The sequence below is a fragment of the Stegostoma tigrinum genome, chromosome 4 (assembly GCF_030684315.1).
Source record: "Stegostoma tigrinum isolate sSteTig4 chromosome 4, sSteTig4.hap1, whole genome shotgun sequence".
In the NCBI taxonomy this organism is placed as follows: domain Eukaryota; kingdom Metazoa; phylum Chordata; class Chondrichthyes; order Orectolobiformes; family Stegostomatidae; genus Stegostoma; species Stegostoma tigrinum.
The window spans coordinates 128,853,324-128,869,173 of record NC_081357.1 but is presented as its reverse complement, the minus strand read 5'-3'; the positions used below and the strand labels follow the sequence as shown (position 1 = coordinate 128,869,173).

Here is a 15,850-nt window from a genome sequence, read left to right as displayed (position 1 = left end):
AAAGACAGAGGAAGGTTATTTACTAAATGCAGTGTCTATTAAATACTGAACAGGCAAAGGCTTGCAACTTTCTCCCTTCAATCATTAATTTATGTGTAAGCAAACAACAACAAAAGCTTCTATTTATATGATGCCTTTAACATCATGAAACATTGTAAGGAGCTTCACAGGAACATTATAAAACAAAGTATAACTCTGAGTCACATCAGGTGATATTGGGTCAGGTGACCAAAGGCTTGGTCAATGACTAGTTTTAATGGAAATGTTAAAGGTGATAAGTGAGGTGGAGGGGCAGAGAGGTGTAAGGAAGTTACTCCAGGGCTTGGGGCCTTGACAATTGAAAACATGGTCATCCCTGGTGGAACAATGAAAACTAGGGCAAACAACAGATCAGAATTAAAGGAATGCAGATATCTTGGAGGGCTATTGGGCTGGAGAAAATTACAGAGATAGAAAAGAGAAGAGATTTGAAAATAATAAATTATTTTTTAAAATTAAGATAGCTCTTGGCCGAGAACTAATGAAGGACAATGAGCACAGAAAGGTAAATAGGAGTTCCTGTTTTTAAGGTACGAGCAACAGAGGTTGGATGACCCTAATTTCGTAAAGAGTACAGAACGGGGGAAGTAGCTGAGAATTTGTTGAAATAGTCAAGTCTGGAGGTAATGAATGCATGAATGAGGACTTCTACAGCTGATTTACTGAGACAGGGGAAGGTTGGATGACGTTACCGGGTTGGGAATGAGTAATGATATGATTGTGAGGTCAGATGTTCATCCCGGGATCAATATTACATCAGAGTTGTGAACAGGCTGTCTGGACTTGAGGCTGTTGCTGGGAAAAGTGATGGAGTCAATAATTATGGAATGGAGATTTGGCCAGGAGCTGAAAATAATGAGTTCTGTCTTTCCAATATTTACTCAGAGAAAAGCTCTGTTCATGCAGTACAAGATATCAGATGACCAAGCTGAAAATTGCAGCATTCTAAGAATTCACTGTCATTCCAGGCTCCAACAGTCCCATCCATAGCCTGCTGCATTGAGAGATGTTTTCTGGGGGATAGAAATCGGTGCCATTGATGTATGTGTAAACTACCGCTATCTCCTAATGATTTTCCTAAGGGGCAGCATGTAGGTGAGAATTACGACGAGGCCAAGGATAGATTCTTGGAGTCATCAGAGGCCATGGTGGAGTGACATGAGAAGCTATCACAATGAATATTCTGGTTATGGTGATATTGATAAGAAAGGAATCATGTGAGAATAGCGAAGGCTGGACAACAGAGGGGGTGGCTTTGAGGGAGGATAGTGTGGCCAATGTTATAGGACTGAGAAAGATGAGGACAGAATGTTTACCTTTGTTACAGTGACTGTCCGTGACTTTGATCAAACCATTTTCAGGGCTTTGGCAAGGGCATAAACCCAACTGGAGAGATTTAAACCTTGAGTTGAGGAAGGATAGGAGTGGAATGGAAGGCAAAAAAGACTTTTTGAAAGGAAAAGGTGTTTGGAAATGTGGTTAGCAAGGATGATGGCATCAAGGGTTGCTTCTTGAAAATAGTGCAGGATGTAATTTCACACAGTTGGCATTTTCTATCCCTGACTTATTGTCAGTCACCAAACCAAATATACTGTGGACTGGGTTAGGTGATGGAGTTGAGAAGCGGGAAAGATTATGATGCTGCAAACCCACCTCTCAATATTTCTGTTCCATGGATGTGGAGACAGGATGGAGTTAGCTGGGTTACCTCTGGGAGTGATGGAGGAAGGTGCATGGTAAGACTGACAATCTAGAATACAGGCCCAGTTCTGATTATTAGTGCATAGACGCACTTTTAATCCTGATTGTTAGATTCCCTATTCCCCTCACATCCCATACAACCACCATAACCCCATGCCCTTTCCACATCATCTGTCTCTTGTCCCTCCATAATTTCTACTTCTTCCTTTCCCTCGACATGCCCATGCCCCCTCTATGTTACAATATTTCTCAAGGCCTCTCATGCTTTCTAATCTCCTACAAACCCTTCATGGTCATCATATCTCCCATGAACCTTCCAAGTCTTCCACTTCCCCTGTGTGATTCCTTGCTCCTTTGAACCCCCTCAAAATCCCAGGCACTTTTATTGTTCTTAGAAATCCTCATCAGCCATTCTCCCAGTATCCACCGTGTACGGAACTAATGTACACCTGTAACCCACACGGGTAAAAGTCACCAGAAATGGGAATGGGGTGAAACTCCCAGAAATGGGTCCTGCCCATTATTTTTTAAAGGCCTCTCAACTCAGCCCAGCTCCATGAAGATTGAGGGCTGAACATTACTCTCCAATATGGTCCTATTCCAGCATCAGCAATTCTTCAAAAAGAAAACCCAAACTGGAATTGAATTGATTGTTAGGAACCAGCTCTATTCAGTTTGAGTTATAACTTTATTTCAAATGCTACAAATGCCTAAAAATATCAGCACAAAACAGTTGCATAAGATTTTATGAATACAAGATGATTTGAAATAATTTGTCTATCTAGATTAATATGCAAAGCAGATACAAGGACTTTGGACTTGTTACATAAGGATTATTCTCATAGATCCGTGGTTGTACCCTGTAATGGCACTAATTTTATATGTTTAATGATATTCAAATTTCGATAAATCTAATTCAGCCATAGTTTCAGGCAAAGGTCTGAGTAGTGTACTCCTGAGGGTGACAGTTACTGCACTGATAAATACAAAATAATCATTGGAGACAAGGACAGCTAAAAATACCAATTTAAGAGCTAGTTGTTGATCTACAAACGTTGGGGAATGATGGATCCCCCACAATGCTAAAGGGAATATGGAGAGACCACAACTGTCTTACACTGCTTCTGAAGGCTTGCAATTTTGCAAGGTATAGGCGACGCCTGTGAGAGCGATCACAATTATTACAAATATTAAACCAGACCCCCTCCACTTCTCTGAATCAAGGGATAGTTTGTTCCAGTGACCTAATTGCAAACTGTTAAATTTCTTCTGCTATGAGCCATAGAGTCATAGAGCTGTACAGTAAGGAGACAGATCCTTCGGTCTAACTTGCCTATCGCAACCAGACATTCTAAATTAATCTAGTCCTATTTGCCAGCATTTGGCCATATCCCTCTAAATACTTGTTATTCATGTATCCATCCAGATGTCTTTAAATGTTATTATTGTACCAGCCTCCACCACTTCCTCTGGCAGCTTTTTCCAGACAAGCATCATCATCTGCGTGAAAAAGTTGTCCCTTAGGTCCCTTTTAAATCTTACCCCTTTCACCTTCAACCTATGCCCTCTAGTTTTGGTCTCCCCTACCCTGGCAAAAAGACCTTGGCTAAGGTAACAAAGTGTGAAGCTGGATGAACACAGCAGGCCAAGCAGCATCTCAGGAGCACAAAAGTTGACGTTTCAGGCCTAGACCCTTCATCAGAGAGGGGGATGGGGAGAGGGAACTGGAATAAATAGGGAGAGAGGGGGAGGCAGACCAAAGATGGATAGAGGAGAGAATAGGTGGAGAGGAGAATATAGATGGGGAGGTAGGGACGGGATAGGTCAGTCCGGGGAGGATGGACAGGTCAAGGAGGCAGGATGAGGTTAGTAGGTAGGAAATGGAGGTGCGGCTTGAGGCGGGAGGAGGGGATAGGTGAGAGGAAGAACAGGTTAGGGATGCGGGGACGAGCTGGGCTGGTTTTGGGATGCAGTGGGGGGAGGGGACAAGCTGGGCTGGTTTTGGGGTGAAGTGGGGGAGGGGACGAGATGGGTTGGTTTTGGGATGCAGTGGGGGAAGGGGAGATTTTGAAGCTTGCAAAGTCAATATTGATACCATTGGGCTGCAGGGATCCCAAGCGGAATATGAGTTGCTGTTCCTGCAACCTTCGGGTGGCATTCGACTATTCATTCTATCACGTTCCTTGTGATTTTTTCAACCTCACCCCTCAGCCTCTGATGCTCCAGGGAAAATAGCCCTCGCCTATTCACCCTCTCCCTATGGCTCGCATGCTCCAGCCCTGGCCACATCTTTGTAAATCTTTCTTGAACGCTTTCAAGTTTCACAACATCCTTCCTATAGGAGGGAGACCAGATAGTTCAGAAATCACTTTGTTTACATTTTGATTGGATCAAGAAAGGCTCTTGAAAATCCTTTATGAGAAGATCACAAATTGAAGGTGAAGTGTATTAATCCGTGTCAGTTGGAGGCTGAGTCACAATTCTGTAGTGTTGTTGCTTGGCTTAACTATTCTCCAAGCATGTATCCTTAACTGGAATTATAGGATCAATGAGTTTAACTTTAGATACAGGGGATTATCGCATTGCTGTTGAGATCCCGAAAAACAGTTTTGTTGTGGATAAGTATAACACTCTGTATGCTGCAAACACAAAAAGCGTACAGTCTTTGATTGTCTCAATTTGAAGATGATATTAACTCAGTATTTTGAGCCTCTGCAATGGTCTTCATGTGACTGATTGGGTTAACACCTGACCCAGGTCTTTGAGTGTGCGGTGTGGAAGAACCATAAGGCATCAAAAGTGCCAAAACTGTTTCTTTTGCTTTCCTTCTCAACAGATCTTCCTTTTCCTCCCAGGCTGCAGAATGAATGCAATGAGCCTTGATAGGGAGAAAAGTGCACTGACATTGAAGATTTCAGCTGCGATGTCATCCAGGCTTTGTTTCACATTCCTCCCCTACTGTACTGGTGCCTACCATCCGGAGACCAGGAGATGGAAATTGGGAGGTGTCGTGTTGCTTGTATGTAGCTGAGGTTAACATCCATTGATTATACTTAGCAATGGAGTTAAGACAACAATCTCTCCATCAATGTCAGCAAAGTGAAGGAGCTGGTCATTGACTTCAGGAAGTGGAGCGGAGGACACACCCCTGTCCGTATCAATGGGGCTGAGGTGGAGATGGTTAATTGCTCCATGTACCCCTTTTATTTCTGATCGAGCTGATTGTCAGTAAATGTCAGTAAAATGGCAAAATCACCAAGCTATCTCAATTCTACATTTATTACCTTGCGTAATTTCATGCTGCCATTGTTCCCTGGAGTTTCTGCAGATTCCAGACACAGATTTCCTTGCCCTAAAGTAAAATACTGTGCATGCTGGAATCTGATTTAAAACAATAAATATTCATGGCCTTTCCTCAGAACTGTATAAACATAGCACTGGAACAGGTTTGAATCAAACATGGAGGCAGGGAAAGGGAAGAACATCATGGAAGGTCTGTAAAGTGTGAAACTCGGAGATTTTAATTGATATTCACTGGGCAAAAGGTGGGTTGTAACAAAGTGGGTAAAGGAATTAAAGATCGTTCGGGAGAAAGTGTAAATAGCAATTTGTGAAACAATATCAACAGCTGCTGATGATTTCGGAGCCTTGGTTTTTCAATATGAAATTGTTGAAGTCAGTGTTGAAGCTGAGAGGATATAAAATGCCGTATTGCAAGATGAGGTCAGGGTGGGAGCTCATGAACAAGTAAAATGCAGACTCAGGGTAAATTGCAAGTCAGCTCGAGGTGTTCTGCAAAGCAACCACACAAACTGCATTTGGTTTTGCCAATGTAGTCAGCTGCATTTACATAAATATTAGCAACAACTTTGTCTTAAATTCACCAGTGGGACATGAGTGTCACTGGAACTGGGCCCAGTATTTCTTGTCCCTGAGTTGCCCCTTGGGAAGGTGGTAGTGAGCTGCCTTCCTGAACTGCTGCAGTCCATGTGCTGTAGGTCGACCCACAATGGAAAGAATTCCGGCATTTTGACCCAGGGACAGTGAAGGGATGGCGATATTTTTCCAAGTCAGGATGGTGAGTGGCTTAGAGGGAAATTTGCAGGTGACAGTGTTCCCATGTTTCTGTTGCCCTTGTTCTTCTAGACGGAACTGGTTGTGAGTTTGGAAGATGCTATCTGAGAATCTTTGGTAAATTTCCACAGTGCATCTTGTGGATAGTATACACTGCGGCTACTGACTGAGGGTAGTGGAGGGAGTGGATGTTTGTGGATGTGTTGCATATATACAGTGCCTTTCACTTAAGACTACAAAAGACATTTTACTGGAGCATTAGAAAACAAAACTTGACACTAAGCTGTGTAAGATATTGGGCTGAATTTTACTAGTCCCTTGCAAAAGGAATGGAAGGTGGGAAGTTGACAGATAAAGATAGGGTACAGGTCACCTTCTTGACCCCATGCCAGTTTGCCAGCGATGGAAAACATGCCAGATGGTCCATCTGTCCAGAGTCTAATAGATTGAGTTAGGGTAGACAGGGACCTTCCCACTTTGGACATTGTTAGGTCTACAGAGCGAGTTTGAGAGCCCAATGGTAATACCATCTCAATTAGCACTAAACTCCACCTGCATTCAGCAAGCATCCCACTCCCGTCCCAAGGGTCTGCTTGGATAGTGATGATTCTAGCTATTGATAAACCCTCATTCCACAGTCATTACTCTATCAGAAAAGGGACTGAGTGGGCATCCATTCAACAAAGACACAGAGATACCCGAGGATGTCCTAATGGGGTACGTATAAAGATGCCTGAAATGGAGATAATTAAAAACAAGGAATGAGGAGTTGCTAAAATGGTAGAGGCTATTAGAGATATTACTGACATAGGAAGAAAGGTGGATAAGGTCAATGAAAACCCCAAGAATGTTGATCGTGAGAGAATTCAGTGACGGTAACATTATTAAATTCAAGGGGCAGTGGTTAGATTGCCTCTTATCAGAGATGATCCTTGGTTGGTACTTGTGTGGTGTGAATGTTACCTGTCGCTTCTTAGCTCAAGCCTGGGCATTACCCAGGTTTTGCAGCATTCGGACATGGTCTGTTTCAGCAGCAGAGGAGGAGTTGTGAATAGCACTGAACATTGTGTAATCATTGGCAAATGTCTCCACTTCTGACCTAATGATGAATGGAAGCTCATTAATGATGCAACTGAAGATGGTTGGGCCCAGAGCACTACCCTGATGAACGCCTGCAGCAATGCCCTTGGACTGAGATTATTGACAGTTAATAATGACAGCTATCTTCCTTTGTGTTAGGTGTAACTCCAACCTGTTGGCTATTTTCTCTCCAGCTCCAGATGAGCGAGTACTCCTTGATGCCAACCTGATTCGAATGCCGTTCAAGGGCAGTCACTGTCACTTATGGAGCTCATCCATGTGCCAGTGGTCAATAGACAATAGACAATAGACAATAGGTGCTGGAGTAGGCCATTCGGCCCTTCGAGCCAGCACCACCATTCATTATGATCATGGCTGATCATTCACGATCAGTATCCTGTTCCTGCCTTATCCCCATAACCCTTGATTCCACTATCTTTAAGAGCTCTGTCTATCTCTTTCTTGAAAGCATCCAGGGAGTTGGCCTCCACTGCCTTCTGGGGCAGAGCATTTCATATATCCACCACTCTCTGGGTGGAGAAGTTTTTCCTCAGCTCTGTTTTCAATGGCCTACCCCTTATTTTTAGACTGTGTTCGCTGGTCCTGGACTCACCCATCAGCGGAAACATGCTTCCTGCCTCCAGTGTCCAATCCCTTAATAATCTTACACGCCTCAATCAGATCCCCTCTCATCCTTCTAAACTCAAGTGTATACAAGCCCAGTCGCTCCAATCTTTCAACATATGATAGTCCCGCCATTCCGGGAATTGACCTTGTGAACCTACGCTGCACTCCCTCAATAGCAAGAATGTCCTTCCTCAAATTGGGAGACCAAAACTGCACTCAATACTCCAGGTGCAGTCTCACCAGGGCCCTGTACAGCTGCAGAAGGATCTCTTTGCTCCTATACTCAATTCCTTTTGTTATGAAGGCCAGCATGCTATTAGCTTTCTTCACTACCTGCTGTACCTGCATGCTTGCTTTCATTGACTGATGTACAAGAACACCTAGATCTCGTTGTGTTTCCCCTTTACCTAACTTGACTCCATTGAGATAGTAATTGCCTTCCTGTTCTTGCCACCAAAGTGTATAACCACACATTTATCCACATTAAACTGCATCTGCCATGCATCCGTCCACTCACCTAGCCTGTCCAAGTCACCCTGTATTCTCATAACATCCTCCTCACATTTCACACTGTCACCCAACTTTGTGTCATCAGCAAATTTGCTAATATTACTTTTAATGCCTTCGTCTATATCATTAATATATATCATAAACAGCTGTGGTCCCAGCACCGAACCTTGTGGTACCCCACTGGTCACTACCTGCCATTCCGAAAGGGACCCGTTTATCACTTCTCTTTGCTTCCTGTCAGCCAGCCAATTTTCAATCCAGCTCAATATTTTTCCCCCAATACCATGTGCCTTAATTTTGTTCACCAATCTCCTATGCGGGACTTTATCAAAGGCTTTCTGAAAGTCCAGGTACACTACATCCACTGGCTCGCCCTTATCCATCTTCATAGATACATCCTCAAAAAATTCCAGGCAGAACCTAAAGTAAGCACAAGTGGCCACATTATTGCTGAGCAAGTACTGCTTGATAATGTGTTCATGTGTGCATTCATCACTTTACTGGCTACATGGTCACCATGAGGCCAGTTTTTAATTCCAGATTGTCATTGAATTCAAATTTCACCACATGCCCTGGTAAAATTTGAAATCATGTCCTGGAATATTATCCTGGCATTCTGGATTATTAATCTACTGGCATTATCACAATGGCTTCTCCTCCCATTGTTCTTTCCTAAATAACAAAACCAACACAACAAGGCATAAGCAAATAAACAGATAACTTCTCTGTCATAAAATTTGATGAGAATGTTAGCAATGTAAAAGAAAAGAAAATGCTGCAAGTTCAGAGGACAGGAGATTGGGATGGTCGATGTCACTCTGGCAGTTTCCATTGTAAAAAATCTCAAGCATGTTTGAGGGCAGATGGAGGAATCTCGATGGGATAAAAATTCTGGAGACGAGTGAAAGGATGTGGACTCCTGGTCAAAGTAGTGGCTGCAGAGGCAATGGCAACAGATCAGATTCCCTACAGTGTGGGAACAGGCCCTTCGGCCCAACAGGTCCACACTGCCCCGTGAAGCATCCCACCCAGACCCATCCCCCTATAACCCACACACCCCTGAACACTATGGGCAATTTAGCATGGCCAATCCACCTAACCTACACATCTTTGGGCTGTGGGAGGAAACCGGAGCACCCGGAGGAAACCCATGCAGACACAGGGAGAATGTGCAAACTCCACACAGACAGTCGCTCGAGGCTGGAATCGAACCCAGGTTCCTGGCGCTGTGAGGCTGCAGTGCTAACCACTGAACCACCGTGCCGCCCTTAAAATCTCCATGCTGTACAGAGTTTGAAATTAATTGAGAAGGGGCCATAAAGTAATACCTTTGCAAAAAATACCCCACTCGTATTCTCGCGATGTGTGCCTGGCTCATGGCTCTTCAATCACTGATATTAATATACTGGGAAAGTGCAATTTCTGTGCCACACCTTGTCACATGGGGAGCTGAAAAAATTAGTTTCTACTCCTTGATCATTTAGTTTTAATGTGCATCAATAGTTTCCTGCCATTAGCTATCTCTCTACCCGTCCATATTTGGAATAATTAGCATTGCGACTTTAGCACAGAGCAGTTATTTGAATTAATTGGTAAGTGTGGCATAAACATAGTATATATGACACTGTCAAGTGTGACATGGAACGCATTTTTTCAAACATGACAAGCATGTTCTAAATATGTCTTATGTGGGTACATGACTATACTAATACTGACCACACCACACACTTCAATGAGAGCTGTTAAGTGAGACATTACAATAGACACCCAGTAGCACCCAAAAGCTCTAATTTAGTTTTGCTCAAGCAACACTTCATATTCTGGCAACTTTATCCTACAGCATTGGTGTTGCTATGGCAACATACTTGCTGTTATCTTCGTTGTGAGTGTTGTATGCATTCTCAGAGGATTAAATTTGATGTGGCAGACAACTACAGAGCTAAGCATAATCGCAAATTAATATGAGATATCTCTATATGATGTTGTACTTAATTTCCCAGGAAAATTTTAAATGATACAGTTGCAAAGAAGTGATACATAATTAAATACTTTAGCTTCTGCCTTAACATCTGCGCATGGATTTCAACAATGCTGTCTGTGTGCCCATTTTACTTTGTATATTTCAACACAAGACAATGTAAGGTTAAACTTAAGATGTAAATAATAAGTCACCAGAAAACACAGTGTCTTGAGGAGTAGCATTCTAACAAGCAACCAAAATAGTGTAACAATCTATTTGCTTTTATCGCCTATATTCTATCACCCGTAAAGTTGCTTTTCACAAAATTACATATTTGATTTTTTGATAAGAATTACAAATACAATTAATCAAGGAAAATGATGGGGTCCAAATTAAGCCCAATGTTGTTAGAACATACACTTGAAGCCATTGTTCAGTATATTTCCTGTGCAAATCTGGGACTTCATGCTTCTTCTGGGCCCTTTTCTCAAAATGGATCGTCACTGCCTCCAGGTGGAGTCATTTTTCTTGTTCTTAACATAGCAACTGCTGGAAGCCATTTCCAAAATGTAGATTAGAGTAAAATGTTACTATCAGCCACCACTCCTCCCCTCCTCCTGTCCAATCTTCTGCCAATGCCCCTCTTGCAGAGTTTTCTCTGCTTCATCACAGCTGCACTGCCTCCAGGGATCAGAATGTCTGCTCTTTCCCTGCCCTAGAGGAGAAACAATGAGTTTCCATTGGAAACATCGATGCATTGTGACTTTCTGTTGAAGTAATAGCAACTACAGGGATACAGGTGACACACAGCCACCAGAAGCTGTGTAGACAGAGCTGTTTCAACATTAACTTGTCTCATTAATGCCTTTTAAAAAATTCTGTTGTGAAACATGGCCATTGCTGGCTGGGCTATTACTTATTGCCTACTCTATACTCGTTTTTTTAATGAAATGAGCTATGCAACAATTTGAGTTTATCTCCTCCGTATACATTCCACTGCTGTCGTCTGTTAATACCATAACTGCTCTGATCTTCACGACATGGGATTATTGCAGATTGCCAGGGGGAACATCATGTGGAGAAACCAGTTGGTCTTTAAAGTTCATTAAGTGACAAATGTATTGTTTTCACCTGGAGGCTTTTGTCATGGATGACCAGTGGCAACACAATAGGACTCTGCAATTTTACAAAGTAGCAGGGCTTTTTATGATTTAAGGAGCCATGAAAGTAAATTGCACTGAAATAAAATTACTGATAACATCACCCTGAGGTTATTCTCATTATCTCAGTTGCCCAGACTTGGGGAGAGACATCACTGAATCATAGACAACAAAATGTGAGGCTGGATGAACACAGCAGGCCAAGCAGCATCTCAGGAGCACAAAAGCTGACGTTTCGGGCCTAGACCCTTCATCACATTTTGTTGTCTTGGATTCTCCAGCATCTGCAGTTCCCATTATCTCTCACTGAATCATAGATTGGTTACAGCACAGGAGGAAGCCACTCATCCTGGTATGTCTGTACTGGTTCTCTACAAGGGCAAATTAACTCATGCCCCATCCTCTATTCCCTTCCAGTAAGCTCAGCAAATATTCCGCCTTCAGGTGCTCAGCCACTTTGTCAGTTGACACAGATAGGAACTAGTGAGCTGAAGAAACATGAAGTAAGTAATAGATGAAAACAACATCTGTCAACAACAACTAACCTCCTTGCATAATGAAGTGAATATGAAAGCAGAAAAGGATAATGTAGTCTTAAATTATTAATGATATCAAAGTATTTTCATACAACTGGAAATATTTAATGAAAAGTTGGAAACTTTCAGAGTTAAATACAATTTTAAAATACTGTTGTATAGAGGATAGACTCCTTTTATGAATGAATTTTGAAACTAAAGAGAGAATTTTACAATCCTCTGTTGGTGGAGCTAAGCGCAATTCACTTCCTGCCCAGTGCCTATCTGCCCATTTCCATCCTGTCCTGTTCTAATGTGGTAATGAGGACAGAGCAGGGTTTTGGTCAATCTGCCTTCCATTAGACATATTGACACCCTGAATTGGCCAATTGAAAGGCCTGGCTCCCAAGCTCCTTTCTCCTTAAGTTGCTCCCAGTCCCCAGACCATAAGACCATAAGATCATAAGACATAGGAGTGAAGTAAGGCCATTTGGCCCATCAAGTCCACTCCGCCATTTAAATCATGGCTGGTGGGCATTTCAACACCACTTCCCTGCACTCTCCCCGTAGCCCTTGATTCCTTTTGAGATCAAGAATTTGTCAATCTCTGCCTTGAAGGCATCCAACGTCCCGGCCTCCACTGCACTCTGCAGCAATGAATTCCAAGAGCCCACACTACTCTCTGGCTGAAGAAATGTCATCTCATTTCTGTTTTAAATTTACCACCTCTAATTTTAAGGCTGTGCCCACGGGTCATAGTCTCCCCACCTAACGGAAACAACTTCCTAGCGTCCACCCCTTCTAAACCATACATTATCTTGTAAGTTTCTATTAGATCTCCCCTCAACTTTCTAAACTCTAATGAGATTCCTTTTTTGTTCAGGAATTGACCACTATTATGCTGGGAACAGCAGTGCTGCCAGCCAAACAGGTTTGATGGTGGCTATCTATGGTGGGAAGGTGTTGGAAGTCTTGTCTTGAGGTAATTAATGCCCTGGTGAATGCTATATGATCACTTGTCAGTCAGTACCATCTGTCAGCAAGCATTAGGTGGTGGATGGTAAACACTGCCATTCAAAACATCCTGCCATCGAGCTTAAATTCGAATTTGTATTTGGCCATATGTTCTGGGGATATATCTGAAGGGAATCTCATGAATTAGCACCCAAAATCCTAGAGGAGCTCATGGTCACAGAAAGCCAAATTTATTTTGAGCTACACAGAAAGAAATTCAGTTGTGGGCCTAACCAGCTTGGGAGAAATTCTATGGAACACACGTGCACTTGTAGACTGTAGTCCAACCAGTGTGAAGCTCTACTTCATCAGCAGTGGTTAATAGGAGTCATGACAAATTATATTCTTTCATGGGAATGTGAACATTACTGTCAAGGCCAGCACTGGGCATTTCTCACAGCCTTTGAGAAGAAATTATATTACTGGGAGTTGCTTGAAATTGTCACAATGCTTTGGGAAAAGAATTTATCTAAGTTCAAGCCACTCTAGAAGATTTATTAATATTATATTCATGTCCTGAAATTACAATTTGTCATCTATCTGTTCCATCACCTTAAGTAAGAATGTAGTTTTCGTTTTTTTAAACTTTCTGTGATGCTTTGATGCCTAGTTTAGCTACTGACTATTTCTGCTTAATTGTGACCCCTTTACATAATTTCAGTGTCACATTGTGTGTTACAAGTTAAAAACTTTCATTGTGTGTGGAATCAGTAAAAACCACATGTTGGATCTAATTTCTAGTCCGGGAATGGATTAGCAAGCTTCAACTGTAGCTTCAACTACATGGGCAGTGAGGATCACATCTTACAAACTACAAAGGGCTGACTTGAAGTGAGCCCCTATAATTGAAAGCATAAAGTTCAGAAAGCTATACTGTACCTGTGAAGCGAAGGGAGTTGTGAAATTTAGAAAAAAAAATTTATGATTCACTAAAATACACCTTTCTTAATGTGCCCTCCAACCATTTTCATCAGACCGGGCTCCCTAATTATCAAGAATTGTGTCAGCAAAAAGAGTGGGAGGGGAGGAGAAGAGACAAGACTGTAAAGCTCTGATTTGGTTCTCAACATATTATCTCAGTTCAGATCTCAAAGAGATTCCTCTCCGCTCCCCCTACCACATCCCAAAACCAGCCTAGCTCTTCTCGCTTCCCTAACCTGTCCTTCCTCCCACCTATCCCCTCCTCCCACCTCAAGCCCTACCTCCAACTCCCACCTACTAGCCTCATCCTGTCCCCTTGACCTGTCCGTCCTCCCTGGACTGACCTATCTCCTCCCTAACTCCCCACCTACTCTCACCCTTACTGGCTCCATCCCTGCCTCTTTGACCTGTCTGCCTCCTCTCCATCTATTTTCTCCTCTATCCATCTTCGATCCTCTTCCCCTCTCTCCCTATTTATTTCAGAACCCCCTTCCTCTCCCCCATTTCTGAAGAAGGGTCTAGGCCTGAAACGTCAGCCTTCCTGCTCCTCTGATGCTGCTTGGCCTGCTGTGTTCACCCTGCTCAACACCTTGTCATCTCAGATTCTCCAGCATCTGCAGTTCCTTCTATCTGTTTGTTGTGCCTGCTGAAAAAGAGCTGGGAGGATGTGAAGGAGAAAGACATGAACAAAGGAGCAAAAGGTTCAAAAATCTTACCTTGATTGAGCTGTTGTTGTCATCTATTAAAGTGTCTGATATTTCAAGCTGTCCTTCCTCCACTACCTTCTGTAATACCATTGCGAAAGTCCCAATTAATCTGAAAATAGTGCAAAAAAAATCAGCTCCAGCATCTCTCGAATCTGTTAAATGATGTTAGTTTTAAAATCCATGTTACATTACAAACAATGATCATATTATTTTACAAAAAGAAATGCATTTGTATTCACTTCTACATACTTATGTAACAACAGTGTATGGAGAAAGTGTAAGTTTTTAAAAATTCATTCATGGGATGGGAGTGTTGCTGGCTTGGCAGCATTTATTGCATGTCCCTAATTGCCCAGAGGATGGTTAAGAGTCAACCACATTGCTACAGGTCTGGAGTCACATGTCGGCCAGACCAGGTAAGGATGGCAGTTTCCTTCCCTAAAGGGCATCAGTGAGACAGATGGGTTTTTCAAACAATCGACAGTGGATTCATTCTCATGAATCATTAGATCTTTAGTTCCAGATTTTTCGAAAAATTTGAATTCAAATTCCATCATCTGCCATGGCAGGATTTGAGCCTAGGTACCCAGAACATTACCTGGGTCTCTGGGTTAACAGTCCAGCAATAATACCACTCGGGAAATCACCTCCCTGAAGTGGCTGTTTCATGATGAAATTAAATTACCTGAAGACTTGCACCAGTCTGTGAAACCATTTGATCAATACCAAAACTGCTGCAATGCTCCACAAAGTGCCATAGAGAAACAGCATTACGTCTTCAGTACGGGAAAATTACTGCTCGTTTTAGCGTATCCTTTATGATCTCTTAATGGCTTCTATATTGTGGTTCCGGAAGAAATTGGCTTTATCCACTTTTGCAAAAAAGACTTAATTCAGATTTTGTTTAAATTTCATGTAGAGGAAATCAATTATGCTGTCCCAAGCTTTTTCATTACTTATTAAAGAAATTGAGTAAACTTCCTATTAACGTTTACCACCCCAACCTTAAACAGTATCTTTTGTTCCTCAAAACTTATATCCAACAATTTGGTCCCTTTGATGCAAAATCTTTACACTCATGAAAATGTTAAAATTTCCTCATCTATTTCCCTCCAGCATTTAATTTCTTGAGAAATGACAGTTTCAGGGTGGCCAATGATCCCTCATCTTTAGATAGCTTTCTCCTCGACTCCTTCTGGAAAATTCTCCATCTTCCCAGGACAGCTTATTTCAGATATCCGAACCAGGGCTGGATGAAAATTCACCATCGCCTCCTCAGCCTTCAATATCACACATTTGGCCACCCCAACATTTCATTGGTTTTTCTCAGCATTAGTAAACAAGAAACTGATTGTTGTGATGGCCTATCCAATGAAATTACTGAATCTCTTTCCTGCTCTACTCTCCGAATTACATCATTATTTAACCTGTAATCTCTATCTTTGTTCCTCCTCCCCAGTCTCAGAACTTCCTACTTATTTCATAGAATCCCTAAAATGTGGAAACAGGGACTTCAGCCCAACAAGTCCACACCAACCCTCA

General features: G+C 42.3%; 1 protein-coding gene across 10 annotated transcripts in view; it reads right to left on the bottom strand.

Moving 5' to 3' along the window:
* Positions 1 to 15,850, bottom strand: part of otofa (otoferlin a) — a 343,946-nt gene that overhangs the window by 212,076 nt on the left and 116,020 nt on the right. For all 10 annotated transcript variants that reach the window (XM_059645651.1, XM_059645653.1, XM_059645659.1 and 7 more), the window contains exon 4: positions 14,318 to 14,417. In XM_059645651.1, the coding sequence (XP_059501634.1) occupies positions 14,318 to 14,417 (100 nt within the window). The remainder of the gene's footprint in view (positions 1 to 14,317; positions 14,418 to 15,850) is intronic.